This window comes from Cryptomeria japonica, chromosome 4, assembly GCF_030272615.1.
Source record: "Cryptomeria japonica chromosome 4, Sugi_1.0, whole genome shotgun sequence".
NCBI lineage: Eukaryota > Viridiplantae > Streptophyta > Pinopsida > Cupressales > Cupressaceae > Cryptomeria > Cryptomeria japonica.
The window spans coordinates 598,860,862-598,884,793 of record NC_081408.1 but is presented as its reverse complement, the minus strand read 5'-3'; the positions used below and the strand labels follow the sequence as shown (position 1 = coordinate 598,884,793).

At 32.5% G+C, this 23,932-nt stretch overlaps 2 protein-coding genes across 2 annotated transcripts; one reads left to right on the top strand and one right to left on the bottom strand.

The window, feature by feature from the left end:
* The first annotated feature begins 4,644 nt into the window (after positions 1–4,644).
* LOC131875233 (pentatricopeptide repeat-containing protein At3g26630, chloroplastic-like) lies at positions 4,645–5,124 on the top strand. The gene has a single exon (XM_059219302.1). It carries the CDS (start codon positions 4,645–4,647, stop codon positions 5,122–5,124), a length of 480 nt encoding a protein of 159 aa, XP_059075285.1.
* A 17,111-nt stretch (positions 5,125–22,235) lies between these two features.
* On the bottom strand, positions 22,236–23,729 carry LOC131040315 (mRNA-decapping enzyme subunit 2-like). Its single transcript, XM_057973207.2, has one exon. The coding sequence runs from the start codon at positions 23,727–23,729 to the stop codon at positions 22,236–22,238; it is 1,494 nt and encodes a 497-aa protein (XP_057829190.2).
* Between the last annotated feature and the right edge of the window lie 203 nt (positions 23,730–23,932).

Below are 23,932 nucleotides of genomic sequence, written 5' to 3'. Positions count from 1 at the left end.
TTTATATTAAAAGAGCTAATGAAAAAAAAACTCAAACTCTTATAATTTTAATTTCACTAGTATTCATCCTAAACAATCACACAACAAAATTCAAAAAACACAATTATTATTATGTATACATGGATGATTGTTTGGCTGAAAACTCAAGAGGTTTTAGTACAACTTGTAGGTTAGGAAATAGGAAATCATCACAAGAAAAGATAAACATAATAGCTCAATCACAAATGCATTCATTGCAATGAATCTATCCTAAGACACATTCAATAGAGACATGAAAACAAAGCATACAAAACTAGAAATTATGCAAACCGGATGACGATTTGAGTGCTCCTTCCATGCGGCTCCATTGTTCTTCTTTCCTCTTCAAATGGTTGTGGATCTCACCTACAAGTGCACATACATGACTGAAAGCAAGATTGACATTGATTATTGATCAAGAGTACTAGAAGCATAAATTCGATAGCTTGATTAAAGATTATTAGTTAAGGGATTTGATTGAAGAAATTCATCCAATTTATAGAAGAATTGGAGAGCTGACAAGATTAGCATGATGCAATTCAAATGGAAATTGCAAATCAATTATGTCAATTATGACAAATTATGACAAATTATGCACTTTCTATGCAAAATTTGTTGATTGATAATTTATGACAAATTATGACAACTTCTATGTCAAAATTGATTGATTGTCAATTATGACAAATTTATGACAAATTGACATGTCATTTCCATGAATTTAGGAGAGAAATAGGAGGAAATTGAAATTAGGAAATTAGAGAATGAGGAATTTAGAAATTAGGAAATTAGGTAAATTAATTAATAATTTGTCATTTATTAATTAATTCACAAAGAGGAATAATTAGCCAATTAAATGAACATTTAATTGCATTGAGAAGACTTATGATAAATAAATAATTTATTAATCCTAGAGGAAGAAATGACACACAAGGTTAAATGACTAAATCATAAAACCCTAGAAGATGAATTAGGTCTTGATGAAAGATAATTGACTCGATCATGATTTGATTTTGGATTGATAAATGACCAATGTGATAAATGATTTGATTGAGAAAATGCGCCAATTGACGAGGAACAATGACAAATTGATCCAAATTGACAAAATTGACAAGAGGACGAGGATTGACAGCAAACTAGATTGCAAGATGACAAGATCCAAAATGACCACGATCGATGACGAATCGATCGCAAAATGACAAGGTTGAACATGACAACGACCGATGACAAATTGATCGTTAAATGACAAGATTGAAGGATTGATGATAAATCGATCGCCAGATGACAAGATTGATAAGAGGACAACGATCGATGACAAATTGATCGCAAGATTGACAGGAGGACAAAACCCTAATTAGGATTGACGATGTCCAAAATGATGACAAATAAGCATGCACATTGATGCAATAGGATAAGATCGATTAAAATCATGACTGGATAGTGTTGTCGACAAGACCAAATTCGAGAGCGAGATAAATGAAGAATGTAGAAGAATGACTCGATGTTCGCAAATGATAAAGACCAAGTACGAATCATAGGAGAAATGTTAATGCGACGCAAAAACCTAAAATGAGGCAATGCGCAAATGTTAAAGCATGACTCCGCAAGCGTTGACCATTTTTAGGTGTCTACACAACTATCAATGTTTGTTCATATGTTTTCTCTTTTTAAACTACATACTAAAATCTATGATAGTTAGAAAATTATATATCACAAATTTAGATTCAAATCACTTGTTAAATTTTGAGAGGTGTAAAGAAAATACAATGAAAGTAAAAGTATACTTTTTATTTACCTTTGCATTCACCAAAATTTTAAGACACCATACAAATACACACTACAAACATGTTTAAATAGAGGATTTCTATTTTGAAAAAAAAAAAAAACATTACCATAAAACAAAAATTTTGTATTTAAAATATTAAAAATCTAATAATTAAAAAAAAAAAAAATCTTTTTTTTTGCTTTGAAAACAAAAAAACTTTCATTTAAAACTTATTAAATTTGATAATATAAAGGAAATGCATTTCTTTTCTTTGAAAGCAAAGAACTTTGCACTTAAAAATTATATAATCTAATATGCCTCTCAACATAATAATAACATTAATCAATAAATAAGGTTTTTGTTTAAAAATAATAGTCATAAATAAACTAGCATACTTATATTTTTAAAAATCTATGTAAAATACATTGAGAGATATCAACGTAATGAAGGTTAAGTATCATGGATAGGGGAAGGTTTGGTAAAATGACTCGCTTAACATCATAGAAACTGTTTTCATGTAACAAATCCGAAAGGAATAAATGTTTTCATTTGCGAGCTATGGAATGGAATGAGATTTGATTATAACTTAAGCTTGGAACAATAAAAATTGCAAACACCCCACACCCCTCCATTGCATTATTCAAAGATGAAACATCTTTATATGTGATAGATATCAAACCTAAAAAAAATGTGATTGTATTGTGAAATAAATAACAACAAAACACATATTAGTGTAAGCAACTCTAAGCCCATCTAAGACAATAGCCTAAAATGATTAAGACATGAAGCTAAGAATGTGAATGTACATGTGCCAACCCCCTCAAGGAAAAAATAAATCAAGAGGGAGTTCAAGTGGAAATTGCCGTAGGTAGTCCTAAGAGGACATTTCATACTAGATACCCATCTCAAAGACTACAAGCTATAAGATCTTATAGAAATAATTAATGAGAAATCTTGGAAAGAGTGTGTTAATGAGAGCGACAAGGTTTCCTATAGCAGTCGAAGCGTAAGAAGTAGTGCAGCAATATCTGTGGAGTTATGACCTAGACTAGAAAGTTGTGATTAAAGGCAGTTGAATATAAGTATTGTAGAAGTCTTTGGGATAGTTTGAAGGTTGGATGTTCTCATTCATCCAAATTATTAGAGGAAATAAAGGTCTTTTTGACTGGGCGCAATTCATTAGTGATTCAATTCATATTATGAATTTCTACATGTCATCCTATGTGACCTATGCATGTGTATTCAAAGCAAATATTCAAGGTTTAAATATAATAGGAGTTTTGGGTAATGGACTTGGGAATATATTAGTATATTAAATTATCCCCAACTTACTATGGAACCATCATATCTTAGCTATAGGGAAGTAGATAATTTCTTTGTGATGTTGATAACTCAAGAGCTAGAAGGAAGAGTGGATACAATACATGATCTTTTGTATGAGTGCACATTTATTTGATCATATCTGCAAAGGTCAATTTTAAAAAATAAAATAGAAGTTAATTGGATTAAACTATTGCATGATAAGTATGGCAGTGCCCTAAATTATCTTTACTTTTATAGAGTATTTAGTATTCTGGAGATATTGAAGTAGTGGATTACATTGAATATCTTTAGATGAAAATTTCCTGATATACACATTTTAAAATCATCCTTTATTTTTTCTTCAGGAAGAACTCTAGCTAGCATTGTTTAGGTGTGCCTCAAAACAAAACTTGTTTGCAGACACAGTAAGTGCATATGTGTTGGTTTTTTTTCTTTCCAAAGAAATTGTATTACTAAAAAGTGACAATAAACAAGGGAGACAAGAATAAGAAGCATTCAATATGCTAAGTACTCTAATGTCTTTAAATATCACCATACTAAGTACTCAATTTTTAAGCACATACAGAAAATATGATTGGAATACCCCATTAGATTATCCAAAGTTGGAAAACTTGACTTGGCAACCTAAAACTTTGTCAAGAAATAAAATTTAAAAAAAAAATTACACCCTTCCATTTTAGCCTTCAAATCCATGCTTTAGTTTTTGGAATCAATTTTGTTTCATTCAAGTTTTTTGTTTTTGTAACAACAAATATTAATTAGTAGCAGATTTTGCATTTGAAATTAGATTTTTTAGTAAGATTGCAGAATCACGAATACCTTACTATATTATAATTGCCAAAAATCTCCCAAATAATAAAATTGAGTTGGGTGTTAGTTATTTATTGATGTAGTCATCATATACACATTAGTTTTGTAGTTAGTCAACCATCGATTATGCAGTGATAATTAGGTATATAACAGTTGCACTAAACTGATCCTACATGAAGTAAAAGGAATCTTAGATTGGTTATGCAAAGATTTATAAGTCTGGAGGAGATATAAAAGGCTAACATAACTGAAGTGGAAGTGTTTTCCAACTAAATAGAATTGTGAGCAAAGAAAGGACTGCTTGTGATCGATGAAAGCACCCATGCTACTATTGGAATGTGCAAACCTTGAAACCTGCACTTTCTCAAGAATTTTCGCTTGCTTAGTAATTATTTACTCTATTAATCGAATTGGTTCTAAACAAATTGAAATCCAGATATGCTAGGGTCCACTTTTCTCCTCCATTGAATCTATCAATGGAAAAGAACTGGAAAACTTAGACAACAACTGTGGGAAGGAGCTAAACACAAGCAAAAAATAAACAAGATAAAAATCTGATCCTAGGGTCAACAAGTTTATAATGGAATAAGATAAAGTTGAGAAGAACTCACCCAGAGATGAGGGATGTATAGACAGGTACCTTAAAAAAATCAATTCCAAAATAAGAGCATACTCCTAGCCTTGCCAAAATAAGAGCTTTAGAATAGGGTATTAACATCCATCAGAGCATAATGGAAAGAGAGTTTTTATCAGATGTTGTAGTTGCAAATGCCCTGCTAGATGCAAAATGCGGAAGCATACACAAGGCACACAAAGTGTTTGGGAAAATTTATCAAAGGGATATGGTCTCTTGGAATACAATGATTATAGGATATGCAAAAATTAGTTCTCTTGACGAGGCTATAATAATTTTTGAAGAGATGGCTCGGCCAAATGTCATCTCATGGAATGTCATGGTTGCAGGATATGCACAAAGTGGGTTTGTCATAAAGGCCTTGGAGACATTTAAGAAAATACAATCAACAGGTTTAAAGCCAAATTCTGGAATGTTTGTAAGCATCCTCCTAGGCTATGCCAAAGTGGGAGCTTTAGAATGGGATATGGGCATCCAACAAAGCATAGTTAAATGTGGGTATATGTTAGATTTTACAATTGCAAGTTCCCTGGTAGATATGTATACAAAATATGGAAGCATACACAAGGCTAGTTAATATTTGATCCACTTTCAAGGAATGGCATTTGTGCCAAGGGATGAATGGGCTAAGGCTTGTGGATGTCTCTCATCCTTGCTCCATAGCGAGTGGGAGGAGAAATCTAGAGTCTATGTTTATATATCTAAAACTTCAAAGGGTATCTTTCAGCCACCAATTCCTTCTATTGAAACAATAGTTTAATTATAAGTTGTTAATATTGTACTGAGGTTGCTTATGGTATTTGGGGATGCTTTAGAAATCAATTGAGTGATGTGTACTATAAAGACTTGTAGGTTTTGATTTTTTCTGATGTCCTCTTTGCTATATTTCATGAAGACTAATAGAGAGACCATTTACTAAGAATGCAATTTTATTTGTTGTCAAGTATTATAGTTCCTACTAATTTTCTACCAACAGGATGAATAAAAATTGAAAAAAAAATAGCCAATTTGGTTTTCTCTTGAAAATTAACCATTTCATTTATCTGTGAGATTTTTATTTAAAACTCAAGCTTCATGAAACTCAATAAATGCATTAATAAAGATCCATTGTGTATTTGTGATGTCTATCAAAAATTCAATATCAATTAATTTGATACCTAAGAATTTGAAGCGAACTGTCATTCTCCCAAAATAATTGGGGAGGGATAATAGATATGGGGAAGGTCTTTGTTGTAGTGGTTCCATAAATTTGACAACAAATGATCCTCTAGATAAAGCTTTGATAACTTTCCCTTCCTTCTATACATGGTTGTCATATACTTCTATCATATCCCCAGCTGCCAATCTTCTTGCTTCTCACATATTAGAGATTATGTTGATTTATTATTTTTCTCATATTTAGAAGTTTTGGTTAGCATAGAGATCTTCCACAACATGTTTTCCATGGTCATTTAAAAGGTTGTCATACTAAACTCTATAGCAGTCTATATTCATTGAAATGATCTTAGCATTATAACAGAATCACAAACCACCATCTAAGTGACAAATCTCATCTATATACCCTTTCTTGAATTTCATATTGCACTCTTGTCTGCAAATTAAGAGACCTAAAAGAAAAAGAAATTATTTGTTATCCTTAAAAATCAATAAAATTATTTGTCGAAAAGGCCTTGGATAGCTACTTCTCATGGTTATGGTGAATGGAATCTATGTTGTGGCATTATGTTTTTATCATATTTTAATGGGTTAGATTTCATTGACTGGCCAAAGTTTCAAAAAAAACCTGAAATTATAACTTTTTCCAATTAGGAAAATTCTCAAAACAAATAATCTTTAGATTAAGATATTTGCAATTTTGCAAGCATTATTAGTAAATCCTCTTTTTTATTTGATATTAGGCATACAAAACAAAACGGAAAGAAGGGTTAGATTTTTGACTGTGTCCTCTTATTATTAAAAATTTATAGGTCATAAAACTAAGTACTATTACCATCTTATCATTATCTTATTTATATGAAAACTTCTAATTGCCAGCCTATATAGACCTCATTTATTCAATGATCTATGTAGAAATTGGAAAAGAAGAATTGGTTTGTGTTCCAACCTCATGAAAGTTAGTTCTTCAAGGTATCTAGTCAGTGCATTGATCTATCTTTCAACACATATTTCAGGTGTATCCCCTAACCGGAGTACTTGAAATAAACTTTTTTGAATTTGTTAGAATGATAACTCCATATAGCTTCTTCATGGAAAACTTTATTTGAGATTCAACACATGTTTATCATTAATCTAAGCCACTTGTGTATGCTTATATCTATTATATTATTTTGGCAATCAATTAATTCTCACTAAAGGTAAGGGAGAGAAGAGGTCATTCAAGCTATAGGCAAAAAATTATAATTTGCATAGATGGATAATCCCCTACACAGGCTACAGTAAATACTTATATATTATCTTAAACATGAGCTTTAAAAAACACCTAATAAATTATGATAAATCTACTTTATTTTTAAAAAGGTATAGTTTAAATAATTTTTCTTTTTATTCAATAAATAAAATAAGTTGAGTCTTATTTATTTTTAAATTTGTTAATTTAGTTTATAAATTAAAAAAATGTTTATATGTATTTTAAATAAAATAATAATAATAATAGAACTTCAATTATTTTCTTATCTCACTTTTATGTTTTTAATAAAAAAATATTAACTATTAAATGAAAAATACTTCTTTCCAATTTTAGTTTCCTATTCTTGAAATGATCTAAAAGCACATATAAAATAAATCAAAAATACTTCTTTCCAATTTTAGTTTCCTATTTTAACTATGCCCTATTCCATGATGAGGATGATGTGGGAGCGGCCAATGATGAGTGTGAATGGGTGGAATGCTTTGCTGTGCACGGGGAGTTTGTGTTTGATAGTGCTGAAGTCGGATTTTTTGGCTTCTTCCTTCCTTGTTCCCTTGTTCTTCTCTCCCCTATTCTTTCCAGGCACTGGACACTCTCTTCCTTCTCTGTGTGCAAGGAGAAAGGCTTGGATGAGCTTCTGGTTTGCTAGGTCGCTCTGGTGGGAACCGTAGGCTTTGGGTGTGTTCCTCTTGTTTGGGACCCTAGTGTTTTCAAGGTTCTACTTTTGTGGGTTTTTAGTTACCCTTCTCTCTTTATGTTGCCTTGTGCCCTTGGGGTTAGATCTGGTGCTTCTAAGGTTTTCTTTTTGGAAGATCTAGTGTCTTGGGTTTTTTTTCTGATTTGGGTTGTGGGTTAGTGCAGGATCGTGGGGGGGCAAAAAGTAGTGATGTGAAAAAAATAGCCTTCTCCACTCACCTAAAAATGCGAAAATCCATTTTGACTTTTTGCTTGGCTTGGGTGTCAGTACACTTTGGCATGGTAATTACCTAAGCAAATCAGATATCCGAGGATATCTGATTTTTATTTATAATTTTAAATTAAAAAATATATTATATAATACATAATGTAATATTATATATTACATATTATATAATATATATTATATTATATTATATTATATTATATTATTTAATATATATAATGTAATAATATAATATATAATTATTATATTATATATAATATATAATATAATATAATATTATATTATATATAATATATAATATAATATAATATAATATTATATATTATATAATATTTAATAATATATTATATATTATATAATATAATTATATTTTATAATATAATACAATACGTATTATATAATATAATAATATATTATATAAAATATTATTATGTTATATAATATATTATTATGTTATATAATATAATGTTATGTTAAAATAATGTAAGTATCAAAATCGGATATCCAATTTTTTGAGATAATATATTTCGACTGTGACAGTCCATGAGTTATTTTACCCCACGGGCTGCACGATTTTATAAAAATCTGATATCCGATTTATCCGATATCTGGTGTTTTGCCCAAAAATTGCTAAAAAATAGATTGAAAGGTAAGATTTTTATTGTTTTCAATCATTTTCACTCAATTTTTGTATTTTTTTAAATGTTTATTTGATTTTTCATTGAAAATATGGTTTTTTTCATGAAAACTAGGTTTTTTTAAATCAAATACAAATTGTTTAAATTTGTTAATTAAATTCAATTGTTTACACTCAATTAGGTTAAAAATGGGGGATAACAATGAAAACATTGATCAACCACAACAGCAACAACCAAACCCTCCTTTGCCAAACCCCGCCTCAATTCAGGATTTGATTGCACAAAATTTGAATGAATTGAGGGGGATTGTAGATGTATATCATAGGATCCCTCATCTAAACCCAATGTTTGATCCCCTCACGTAGGTCACAAAGAGTATGGAAACCATGACTGACGAACACAATGTTGCCCTTTTGTGGCGAGGTTCTATGAGGGAACCATATGCGGATGGCTTGTCGTATAAGGAGATCAAGGATCTCAAGATATTGAAAGTCGATATCGCCTCATTGTTTGTGAATCCCCACACTAGTCAACTCGTAGACCCCAAAAAATAAAACTTTCTATTAAATGGTGCATAAATGATGGTATTGTGAAAATTTTTTGGGATCGTTGGTGGATGGTTTTCGAAACACCACCCAATAACAATCTTGATGTACCCTTCTACTTCATAAAAAAATTGTATGTTGAGTTTGTTTTACGCAAACATGTGAACTACTTTGACATCCAACCTTTCCAGGGTGTGGGTTTAGGTATGCCCCAAAATAGACTTGGGGCAGTCAGAGTAGTCCAGGGCCCATATGTCTCCCCTCCTCTTGTTGATCCCCCACCTCCAGTGTAGCTTCTAGATATCATTTGTGAGGTGGATATATGGGCCATATCAGCTATTCACTCTTTGAGTAGCCTTTTCTTAGGCTGGGTCAGTAGCTCAGCCTACTTTTGATGGTAGTGGTGCATTCAGTGGCGTTGACACATCATCCTCAACTCCACACATATGTGTGCCCCATAGTTGTGTCATGTGTGGGCACATATGCTTGGGTCTAGTTGGACAACCTGTTGATCCTCCTATAGATAGTGCAGATTATGAGGTGCGTGAGATGCATGATGCACCAGATGTTATGACACGGACTGGAGGATACCCTGGGGAGTCCTCGCATGCTAGAGGTGAGGAAGCACCATCATCATACATTGATGATGTAGTGGTAAGATTTGTATTTTCACAGTTCATGTTATATTTTACATGAATATTTATAATCTAGATAATATTAAGTGCTAATTTTTATTTACATGGTCTATTTAACAGTTGTTGACCAAGGAGGAGTTGAGACAGATTTAGGAGGGCACCTTGTCAGCCATTTCAGTTGGCCTTGATAGCTTCACGATACATATATTATTGCATTTAGTCATTTGTATTTTATTGTACATACATGCTCATCATTTATATTGGTATTAATTAGATTATGTAGTAACCTACATGTATATCTTATTTTACTTTTGTAGGGCACAAGAAACACGAGTGCAGGGCAGTGTGATTTAAGATTTGGTAGTGTAGTTGGAGACAAGGGAAAGGTAATTGAATGCAAATATGATTGAATGAATAGTTTAAATAACTTATAGTGATTATACACATCTAGGCATAGATTAACAGTTTCATAGATGTGTGCTTATTTTATTTTGTGATTAGTAGATATAATTTGTTATTATCAGTGACAATTATATACTAACTTGTATCAATGTCATGTTTCTGAACAAATGTAGGTTGTGTATGAAAATATTCAAAACATACCTCCTCTACCGAAGACATACATCAAGAGTCCTACAAAGTTGAAGAGAAAACGTGGAGATGAGGTAAACATGAATAGTTCAATTATAGTTCATTTTTATGTTAACTTTTCGAATGTGAATTATATAATATAACTAATATTAATCGTGGTTTGTTTTTCTTGTGTAGGTTCCTTCAGAGCCAAGCAGTGCAGTGAAGAGGATCGATTTTGATGATCCATCAGCAACTTAGGATGTTAAAGATAGTTTTGGGATGCTTACATGTCTAGTTGGCATGCATATTTTTATATGGACATATATTCACGTATTTAGACATACATTTTGTTTCAGTTGGCATTTATGTCATATTTGTGTATGGACATACATTTGTAATCATTTGACATTTTTATATATACAGAAGTTGATATTCGATCATATAAATTGTTGCTCATCTGTGCGTGGTGTTATCATGGAAATATTTAATATTCATTCCAATAATTAACAATGGTTAATAATGGTTATTTAATTAACAATACAATACAATTCATTTCATTTCATCATAAGTGTTATTTATATAATGAACAATATAGTTCATTTAATGAACAATATAATTCATTTAATGAACAATAAAATACAATTCATTTAATGAACAATACAATACAATTCATTTAATGAACAATAATTGATACAATTAATTATTAGATTATGCATGGTCCTATTTTTCCCCCCACCTCGGTCGAACGCTTAGGGTTTTATTAGGGCGGCAATTTTTCAGTTGGTGAAAAAATCATCAATCTCATTCAATCAAATGTTGTCGCGTGGCCAATTTCTCGTTCAGCTCATCACGATGACGAACCATCAGTTTCGAGATGTCTATTTAGGCATTGTTACCCTATGTATGGTCCTATTTTTCCCCCCACTCGGTTGAACGCTCAAGGTCATACCCTACCGACGTCATCCCTTCAACGCCCTAAGTGCGAAAAAATGTCAAACTTTGATGGGCCCTAACTCAGAATCTGTGGCACCTGAAAAATGATTTGTTTGAACCTATGGGGCCATAAGAGGGGTCCCTACAAAATTCTATCTCATTTTTTCAATTTTCCCTATGGTTTTATTAGGGCAACAATTTTTTGGTGGGTGAAAAAATCGTCAGTCTCATTCAATCAAATGTTGTCGCATGGCCAATTTCTCATTCAGCTCATCGTGATGTTGAACCATCAGCTCTGACATGTCCAGTTAGGCATTATTACCCTATGCATGGTCCTATCTAGCCCCCTAACTTGGTCAAACACTCAGAGTCATACCTTACCGGCATCGTCCCTTGAGTGCCCTAAGTGCTAAAAATTGTCAAACTTTGACGGGCTCTAACTCGGAATTTGTGGCACCTGCGAACAATCAGTTTGAACCTACAGGGCCACAAGAGGGGTCCCTACAAAAGCCTATCTCAATTTTTCAAGTTTCCCTATGGTTTTATTAGGGCAGCAAGTTTTTGGTAGGCAAAAAAATTGTCAGTCTCATTCATTCGAATGTTGTCTCATGGTCGTTTTCATGTTCTGCCCATTGCGATGACAAACCGTCGACTCTGACATGTCCATTTAGGCATTATTACCCTATGAATGGTCCTATTTTACCCCCCCACTCGGGGTCATACCCTACCGGTGTCGTCCCTTGAGCACCCTAAGTTGTAAAAATTGTCAAATTTTGATGGGCCCTAACTCGGAATTTGTGGCACCTGCAAATGATTTGTTTGAACCTACGGGTCCACAAGAGGGGTCCCTACAAAAGCCTATCTCAATTTTTCAAGTTTCCCTACGGGTTTATTAGGGAAGCAATTTTTCAAAGGGTGAAAAAATCGTCAGTCTCATTCATTCAAATGTTGTCTCGTGGTTGTTTTCTCGTTATGCTCATCGCGATGATGAACCGTCGACTCTAATATATATAGTTAGGCATTATTACCCTATGCATGGTCCTATTTTGTCCCCCCCACTCGGTCAAACGCTCGGGGTCATACCCAACCGATGTCGTCCCTTGACTGCCCTAAGTACTAAAAAATGTCAAACTTTGACGGGCCCTAACTCAGAATCTGTGGCACCTGCGAATGATTTGTTTGAACCTACGGGGCCATGAGAGGGGTCCCTACAAAAGGCTATCTTAGTTTTTCAATTTTCCCTATGGTTTTATTAGGGAAGCAATTTTTCGATGGGCGAAAAAATCATTAGTCTCATTCATTCGAATGTTGTCTCATGGTCATTTTCTCGTTCTGCTCGTCGTGATGATGAACCGTCGACTCTGATATGTCTAGTTGGGCATTATTACCCTATTCATGGTCCTATTTTGTCCCCCCACTTGGACAAATGCTCAGGTTCATACCCTATCGGTGTTGTCCCTTGAGCACTCTAAGTTCTAAAAATTGTCAAACTTTGACGGGCCCTAACTCAGAATCCGTAGCACCTACAAATGATTCATTTTAACCTATGGGGCCACGAGAGGGGTCCCTACTAAATCCTATCTTGGTTTTTCAATTTTCCCTATGGTTTTATTAGGGCATCAATTTTTTGGTGGACGAAAAAATCATCAGTCTCATTCATTCGAATGTTTTCTCATGGTCATTTTCTTGTTCTTCTCATCGTGATGACGAACCATCAACTGTGACATGTCCAGTTAGGTACTATTACCCTATGCATGGTCCTATTTTTTCCCCCCACTCGATGAAATGCTCGGGGTCATACCCTACCGGCGTCGTCCCTTGAGCACCCTAAGTGCTAAAAATTATCAAACTTTGATGGGCCCTAACTCAGAATCTGTGGTGCCTGTGAATGATCTGTTTGAACCTACGGGGCCACGAGAGGGGTCCCTACAAAAAACTATCTCAGTTTTTCAATTTTCCCTACGGTTTTATTATGGAAGAAATTTTTTGGTGGAAGAAAAAACCGTCGGTCTCATTCATTCGAATGTTGTCTCGTGGTTGTTTTCTCATTCTTCTCATTGCAATGACAAACCATCGACTCCGACATGTCCAATTAGGCATTATTACCCTATGCATGGTCCTATTATGTCCCCCCACTCAGTCGTACACTCGGGGTCATACCCTACCGACGTCATCCCTTGAGCACCCTAAGTGCTAAAAATTGTCAAACTTTGACGGACCCTAAATTAGAATCTGTGGCACCTGCAAATGATCTGTTTGAACCTATGGGGCCATGAGAGGGGTCCCTACAAAATACTATCTCGGTTTTTCAAGTTTTCCTACGGTTTTATTAAGGCAGCAATTTTTCGGTGGGCAAAAAAATTGTCAGCCTCATTCATTCGAATGTTGTCTCGTGGTCTTTTTCTCGTTCTGCTCATCGCAATGATGAACCATCAACTCTGACATGTCTAGTTAGGAATTATTACCCTATTCATGGTCCTATTTTCCCCCCCACTCGGTCGAACACTCGGGGTCATACCCTACCGGCGTCGTCCCTTGAGTGCCCTAAGTGCTAAAAATTATCAAACTTTGACGAGCTCTAGCTCAAAATCTGTGGCACCTACAAACAATCCATTTGAACCTATGAGGAAACAAGAGGGGTCCCTATAAATGCCTATCTCGATTTTTCAAGTTTCCCTATGGTTTTATTAGGGCAGCAATTTTTCGGTGGACGAAAAAATCGTCAGTCTCATTCATTTGAATGTTGTCTCGTGGTCCTTTTCTCATTCTGCTCGTCGTGATGATGAATCGTCGACTCCGACATGTCCAGTTAGGCATTATTACCCTATGCATGGTCCTATTTTTCCCCCCCACTCGGTCGAACGCTCAGGGTCATACCCTATCGATGTCGTCCCTAGAGCGCCCTAAGTGCTAAAAATATAGATAAACAAGCATTACACTGTAGACACATAATGATCATCAATATTTCCATGTATTGTATGCACATAATTACCATTACACTTGCATGTGACATCCATGAAGGGATATGCAAACATGATTTTTTTTTCATTATCAATACAACTACACCAATGTACTCATGTATAGATACATTGTATATCATCAATATAACTAAACCAATTTTCTCATGGACATTGTATATCATCATAACAATGTTACATCAATTCACATTCATATGCAAATACAACATCCCACTCCATCTACATCAGACATCCTCATGTCCTAAGAGAAAAGCTTACATACAGCAATACCTGTATATAAATGAAGACCAAAATAAGTAACCTTTTTATGCAGAATGAATGTGCTACAAGAAAAAAATTATAAGACTTAATACAAAGTAGTTTGGAAAATTATAAATAGATAATTTGAAACATTTTAAAGATGTACAAGATTTTATAATTACGAAACTTACCAGATTCTCTGCAAAGTATACAAGCATAACTTTGAAGAAAGACGCATGTTGATTAAAGCCCTTCTCGCTGCATTTCTTTGCATTGTTGAAGACGATGGTAGATATAGTCATTTCTAAATAGAAATGCATTCACTTGACTCAATGATTATGCATAAAGGAATATGTACCATCACCAAGAGAGGGTCTTGTCAACAACGAATTATCTAGCATGAACCTATATTTTTAAGAATTGTTTGTCTACACATAAAATGCATGGATGAACATAAAGGCTTTATGATAATCACTTCAACTTAAATGCATAATAATAAATGAAAAGGTGGGATTATATACCATAAAAATATGTCCCTTCAAATTATATCAACAAAACCTACTATGTTGATGCAAACATGATAATGTGATATTGTTGTATATCATCAAAAAAGACCTGCATGAGCATAAAGGTTTTGCAATAAGGATTAGTGCAGGATCATGGGGGGCCAAAAAGTGGCGATGTGAAAAAAATAGCCTTCTTCACTCACCTAAAAACATGAAAATCTGTGTTGACTTTTTGCTTGGCTTGGGTGTCAGTACACATTGGCATGGTAATTACCTATGCAAATCGGATATCTGATTTTTTTTTGTAATTTTAAATTAAAAAATATATTATATATTACATATTATATAATATATAATATATTATTATATTATATAATATATAATGTAATAATATATTATATAATATAATAATATAATAATATTATATTTTATTATATTATATAATTAACATAGGGAAAAAACAAGCGCTAAAAATGAAATGCCACGCATCAAGAGCACGTGGCTTAATTAACATGACAAAGAAAAGAGTTCTAAGAACGAGCACCAGGCCAACACGTGGCAGGCACAAGCTAGCCTCTTCAAAACAGAGCATGTACAAAATAAAATACACAATGATAACTACAAGAAGATTGTGGATCGATACACATGAGGTATTTTCCTAGATGTCAAATTATTATATGTGGGATATGTTTTATCAAATTCCAAGGAAAAAGACGAGAAGGGACAAGGAGATGTCTTTTATAAAAATAGGAAAATTTCAAATATTCATATGATAACGTTGATAAGCGATTCATCATATACATTATAGATGTTTAATAAAATGCCTAAGGATATAAATTTGTAATGTCCCTTTTTATGAGTTTTTTGTATGTATGGTTTTATATTTTTTCAATTATTGAAATTATGAGTAGTAACGATACTAGATATAAATAAAAAATTATGCAATCCAACCCAAGTAATATGCAAATAAAATGTAATTTGTAATTTTTATCTAATTTAATGGAAACTAAATTGAATATGCAGTTTGATACTTTCTATTCTTTTATTAAACCAAAAATAACATGTAGGAAAATAAATAAATAATTTATAATTAAACCATAGTCTAAAGCAAGTATTAAATAACCCTAAACTAATCACATTTATTAGCAAACACCAAAAATTAACAACCATTAACATAAATAAATTAATAGTAATTTATAATATAAAACCCACATATATTATTTTACTATTGAAATCCTATGCAAATATAATGCAATTTGTAATTTTTATCTAATTTAATGGAAACTAAATTGAATATGCAATTTGATACTTCCTATTTTTTTTATTAAACCAAAAATAACATGCATGAACATAAATAAATAAATTATAATTAAACCATAGTCTAAAGCAAGTATTTATAAATAATCCTAAACTAATCACATTTATTAGCAAATAACAAAAAATAACAACCATTAACATAAATAAATTAATAGTAATCTATAATATAAAACCCACATATATTATTTTACTATTGAAATCCTTTGCATCCCCAAAAAACAATAGATATTTTAACTAGCACTAATAGTGATATTAAGAGATTATAGCACTAATAATAATATTTTAAATAACATAATATATCATAGAATATTTTACATATCAAACTTTGGAGTATAATGCAATGAGTTGGGTAGAAATAAATACTGATTCAAATGACAACATAATTTCCTTACATTATTGTAAATTTAAAGGACCCATACTCTTGTATAAAAGAATTCAATAGATATAGAGAAGCATGAAACAAGGGTATTGAGTTTATATAAAGGCTACCAAAATACTGGGTGAAACAAGCCCAAAAAGCTATAAATAGAAAATAAATAACACAACCAAGAGAAAGAGGAACAATTTTAGCCAATCTTTTAAACAAGCCTACAAAAAAATAAGAGAGTTGGGACGAACATGGTCCCACTTACACAATCCAAGGTTTGAAGAAAGTTGACCTTTCACCCACCACTCGAGCATGAATTTGGGAAAAGGAACTAGAAATACCTTTTTTCCTTATTACAATAATCTCAATGATATTATCATCCAAATTCAAAAAAAGGGTAAGTAGGTGGAGAAACCCCCATGTTGAGCCCCTCATTGCATGAAGAGGAAGAAATAAAATGATGAGATCAAAGGTGGCATTCCAATGCATGATAAATCTAGTGTTAAATTGAAGCTATGAGGAAATTAAGTTGTGATCTCGAGGGAGGAGGTTCCCTAATAGGGTCCATAGGGAATGTTAAGGCCGCACTAAAAGCTAACGAATTTTCATCATCTTGAGAGGAGTCATGTGACAAAGAATCATGAGAATGGATAGTCAAGTGATCTTCATTAGAATTATTTCACCAAGTAACAATGCCATTATGACATGAGAGAGGAAAATCCATAGATAGATGATGAATTGAGAAGCAAAGAAAACATTTGAAAGGGAGCCCTCATAATCAAGTGTTATGTAAAGAAAACATTTGAAAGGGAGCCATCATAATCAAGTGTTATGTCCAAGGACGACCCCCAATATCAAAATAAAATCTTGTGAAGAGCTTTGGATATGTCAATGTCCACTTGTATGTGAGGAAAAGTAGATTGCCCCATTAAGGAAGTGGAATCATCAATATTCAAGAAGTGAACAATAGTTGGTAATGGCCTTGTAATAAACCTCCCAAAATTGGAGGGGAAGATTTGAATGTTTAAGTGACACATGGTGTATACCGAGTGGTTTGATAAAGGGATTAAAGGAATTTGACCAAGCATTAATAAAAGAAGTTCTCTCCCCAAGACCACAACTTACCCAACACCAATTTTTTATCCTCAAAAGAGGAAAAGAAAGTAATATAAAAATCTATAACACAAGGGAAGGCTCAATCTTACTAGCCACTAGAAGCCTCCAAGAATTTAGCACTTGATTGTGTTGGTTCAAAAGAGAAGGCCAAAGGTTGGAGAATCTGCACTCCAAACCTTTATGGTAATAAAAAACCTTATTTTCCACCACATCCAAGCTACCAACCACCATCGGGGATGATTTTTCATAAAGAAGAGGACAATATTTTTGAGACTTTTTCCTCAAAATGCAAGTAGGAATGGACCTAGCCACCTAAGAAAAGATATGTTCACTCAGACTAGAAGTAGGCACCAGAGGAGGGGCACAACCAACATCCATAACACTAGAACTAGGGGTCCAAATAAACCTAAGCCCACACATAGGCATATTAGGCTTGTCAGAAGGAACTTATGCTAAATTACATGACTACCATCACTTAGTGGGGTTCCATGGGTGACCAATGAAGCCTATGGAAGAGCAAAAAAATGACAAGAAGAAGACATCAAGAAAAGAAAGTTTGGACTTGTAATGGGCAAGAGAGAGGACAGGTAATAGGAATACATTTTTCCCAATCTTGACATATTTAAAAATTAAATTCAAAATAAGGATAACTTAATTAAGCAACCTCAATTATTGATGCGGTAGAGGGTAGCCCCATAAGGTTTTAACTTGGTTGGTGTTGCTTGTAAACACTATTTTTAGTAATAGCAATAATCAACATATAATAAGCTCAATTTTATAATACATAATAGATTGTTGAAATCAAAGTAGGAAGCATGCCGGGAAGGAAATAAGAATCAAAACATGTAGGAGTATATACCTGCAAGCTACTAAGTGTTATGCCAATCTACAACAGAGTTTCGATAAACAACTTATTCTGTATGATATGGTTGCTGCAACTAAACAAGGTTTAAGGATGCCATAACAATATTTTAAGCATAATATTAAGTAGTAAGATTGATAAAATAATATGATGTGAACAACGTTAATTTTAATTTTTAAATAATATTAAAATTTATTTATAATAATAAAATGAATTGTAGATGCAGCAAAATTGTATTGAAATTTTGTATAAATAAATAGTAATAATGATAAATCTTTTCATAGAAAAATATAAATTGATAAAAGTGGAATAGATCCAAATTCTCAATAATGTCATAAATTTGAAAATTATTTGTGAATATTAAATGTTCATGATTCTCTTATAAAATTGTCTAAATGGAGTTGACTATTTATGTCTTTAAATCTAAAAGATTCCAAGAGATTTTTTGTTCTAGTGAAATTGTCAACCACAAAAAATTTTCCTTGAATGTAAATTTGAAATTTGAATTAAAAAATGTTGATAGTGATAATGAATAATGACTCCCGACTTCTCTTTTATAAGAAGTTTACCTAGAAGCTTTTGGTTGTTTTTCTTTTTCCCTTCATATATTTAGAAAATACTTTTGAACTATATTCAAGGGCCCCTTTATAAATTATATTTTAAAACAAGCATTGAAAGATTAGGTATCCTTTTAAAAAAATGAGATAAGTGAATCAGTTTATATATTGTCATTTATATTTTGAAAAGGAGACTTGACAAATTTCCAGCTACAAAATGACAAAAACATAGAAAATATGCTACTACCCCTAAACTTGCAAAGATTTGTGAAAGTAATGAGCCTATCTCCATTGTCTCAAGATTTTTGTGGTTGACACAAGCGGCAACAAGTTCTTGATTTTGTATTGAGATTGGAAAGGAGGTTTCCTCAATAAGATTACCCGATCTAAATATCATTATATGTTTCTGAACCTACAATTTTGGAAGAACAAAAAAATTAATAAATAATATTTTTTAATGATAGAAGACTACCAACTTGGGATTGAAACATCATCTTGAGAGGTACAAATGAATCTTGCAATCGTAGGTATTGTTTCACCTTATTTTATTTTCAAAACCTTGATATTTTACCAACGGAAATGGTTGAATTTCACTTTCAAAATCAACCTTAACAACATGTGACTATGATACATCTTTAGTAAGATTTATAATCTATTTTTTCATAAATAGAAACCTCTCATTTATGGATAAGAGGCCTTAAAATAAGAGTAGAATATTTTTTTAATTCATTTTAGGTCTTCTCTTAAAATTGAGTACAACTATAAACAAACAACTAATTATCCTTTGGATGTTCAAGAGATGCCATTGGCACCCCCAACCATCTTGACTATAGAATGTTATGTGATAATGGTTATTAGAATATTTTTGTCATAATGAATAAATCTAATTTATCTTATAAAACTTGGAAATGATAAGGATATTGCTATTAATAGTCAGTTAATAGGTTTGATTTACTTTTAGATTAGATAATATCTTTGGGGCTCCATTATTGGCTACATCAACCATGAAGCCATGCCAACATTTCCTTGTTTTTTTAAAGGTGTACAAAATTTTATTAAGAAAGATCCTACAAATCAAATTGAATATGATTTGAAGATCCTTCATAATGGAATTTCATCTATAAAGTAATCATCAACTGGTGCATTAAGGAATTTGCATTTATTTTGCCTGCTTATGTGATTTGTAGGTAGTTGTTATTATTATTGTTATTATTGTTGTTATTCTTCTTCTTCTTCTTCTTCTTATTATAATTATTAACTATTATTTATTATTCTCTTTTTACTTATGTTAAGTATTATATTTCAATAGAAATTGATGTCATGTTTTCTTGTATTGCGTTCCACTAACATGCAAAATTGAACACACCATTATTCTCAACCTTTCTCTCACATCTAGATAAATACTTGTTAGTTGGGTAGTAGATATGAACAATTGATACACATATACATTGCATATGTATGAATGAGAAATTAATTAGGGACAATACACTAGACTTTTGTGTATAATAGAGATAAATTATGTGCACACTTGTATTATTGGGTAAGAATCACATGCCATATTCTTTTTGTCAATTAGGTACAAAACACCAAACTTTATTATATAATTTAAAGATATAATAGATAGATAAAAAAAAAATCATGATGCTCCTTTCCCAAGTGTGTTAGAAAGTAGTTAGAGTTTTGAATAAGCAACAATGTAAATCAAATGATTTTGTTATTAGAATTTTGGGTGTTTGATCCTTAATAAAAAACAATGTAAATCAAATAAATAGAAATAAAAATGATGTGTAGATTCCAAAATAATAGAAACATAGAAAAACAAATACCACAATAAAAATAAATAATAACCAACATAATATATTACAAAACCGCTACTTTCATTACACCTTGCTGAAGATCAATATGTTGTCCAAAGCTCCTATTGTTCTACTATTCTATAGATATATTTAATAGCAAGTAATGATATCTATTGTTCTACTATTCTATATATCCACAAATTCATCACTTTTTATTTATATATTGCTAATCAAAATAGATTTCTGAAATATCATGATTGTGTATGGTAAAACTTGATTATATCTTGCTATATATTGATGTAGAAGAAACGTGTACAATCAATAAACTACTCTTTTTGTTCTCATGATTTTGTGGACTTGGTCTTGTCTCTTTCCTTGGTTCACTTTGTCTTTGTCCCATCTGTATTACTTTGTATTTGTCTTCTATGGAGTTGTTTTGTTGTTGTGATTGGTTTGGACTTAATGTCTTGTTAAGTCTAAACGAATCTTCTTTTGTAAAGGGTTATGGGTCCCTTCAAAACCTGTTTTTGCCTTAATCCAAAACCAATGATAGATAAAAAATTGTTCATGATGCTCCTTTCCAAAGTGTATTAGAAAGTAGTTAGAGTTGTGAATGTGCAACAATGTAAATCAAATGATTTTGTTATTAAGATTTCGGATGTTTGTTCCTTAATCAAAAACAATGCAAATCAACTAAATAGAAATAAAATGATATGAAGATTCCAAAATATTTTAGGAACATGAAAAATTAGAATTAAAAAAAATGGTAGCCAACATAATATCTTACAAAACCGCTACTTTCATTACACCTTGGTAGAGATAAATATGCCTGTCCAAAGCTCCTATCAAGCCGTTAGGATGCTGGCAAAATTTGTAGAATGCTGCTCTGCCACTATCATTTCAAACCAAACATTTATGAAAGCTTAGACAAAGACTACACACATGATTTTAGCAATTACGAGAACCATAAAAACTGCAGAAAGCTTCATTATTGCCAACAGCTTTGAAAACTACGAATTAACCTGTCTGTTATATATTTAGCCATCATTAGAGCTTGTCAAAAGTTTGCATGGAGTTTTATATCTGATTCGATCATCGTTATTAAGAGAGAAACTTTGCAAAGCTACCTGGAGAGATTCAACTAAAATCTAAAATATAATTAAAGAAAACAAACCAATATATTTTGGTTTGGTAGATATATTTAATAGTAAGTAATGAAAAATAGATTTCTAGAATATCATGTACAACCAATGAACAATTCTTTTTGTTCTCGTGATTTTTCAAACTTTAAAAGAACTACCATCTTAACCGCGAAGATGCATCTGAAGCCTCCATTCTTCTATGATGAGGAGTACGATATTTAGGATAAGGAGAAGTACTTGAATAAGTACTTGAATCAGGAGATCTAGGTGGATAAGGAGAAGATCTAGGTGGATAAGGAGAAGATCTAGGTGGATAAGGAGAAGTAATTGATCTAGGTGGATAAGGAGAAGATCTAGGTGGATAAGGAGAAGTAATTGGTTCTGTTTTAGGATAATGATATCTAGAACTATTTGAATAAGGAGAACTAGTTTGAGAATTCCAACAATGATTGGAAGAACGTCTTTGACTACAATTATTGAGATTACTTTTACTCCAACTAGGAGTGGAAGGACGCTTTTGAGCAGAATTAGGAGTACTATTTTGAAGCTCTCTACATGGAGTTGAAGGACCCATTTGAAAAGGGCTAGGAGTATTAATTTTAACATTGGGTGTTACAGAAAACCTCCTTGGAGTCGAATTCATTTGTTCTTTATCAGCTTTCCAAATAGTGCATATCTCACCAATTTCACTCAATGGTGTTGTAGATGAGGTCATGTGATTTCTTTTAATCCACTTCTCCAATTTGTGTAGAAATGGACCAACCATAAAATACTTGTTACGTTTTTTCCCCATGATTTGGAGTGGATGCCAAGCAATTTCACTCACTTCCTTTTTGGTCCGTGGTTCAAAAGGATATTTCTCATCCACTCCTCTGATAATATACAAAACCACTCGTTTCTTCTCTTCAGAATACTCAATGAGGTCATTGATATTCAAAAGTGGGCTTATATCATATCCTACCTCTTCCATGGTTTCTCTAATAGCACATATGTGATCTTTTTCATCAGGGTCTTCCCTCTTTCCCCTAGGAAAACTCCAAGAATTACTCTTCCAGCCCTTCACAAGCAAACACCTCTGATAGGACTGGTCCAAAATTATTGAGCCTGCTACTGGAACGGAGTGCTTAAAGGCCTTGAATTCATCAAGTATATCATCTACATGGTTAGCATGGTAAATTTTAAATGGATCACAACTCTTAAAGAAAATAAATGTGAAGTCCTTTATGCTAAGGGACTTGAGACGAGGATCTTGATCTACTATATTGTCCTCGTAGTGCCAATGAGCTTGCTCTACTTGAAACATTAGGCTTGGCATGAAGTCTACTTCTTCTGGATTCATATCTTGAACAAAATTAACATACAATTCTTTCATGGTCTCCTCTGAAGGATAAAGATACCCAAAAGATGTGCTACTCCTACTGGAATTTCTTTCCATTCTAGATCTAGATCGAGAAATCCTACACTTACTGTTGGGTGTCATTGGTGCAGAGCCAACAATACCAGAAATGACACCCTTACTATTTGGAGTTTGGGGAAGAGAGCATTTTCGCCATTGGGGAGGAGGATCCAACATTTTATCTTGGAGTTTTGGGGAAGGAACATAATTCGAACGTTTACGAATGGAGGGGATGCTTCCAAATGCGCTCATTTTGCTTCTCTGGTTCCTTCCTTGAAGAATAACAAGATGGATGCCAAAATACTGGTCATTATGGCTGAATAAATACAAACTTACGTCCTTCATGGGACAAGATCAAGGGTCATGTCTGTTAACTTAGCCTTTGCAAACCTACGTGAATGGTAGATTTTATCTTTGTTGCTTTTAACTTGTTAATGTAATTTATAATACCATCA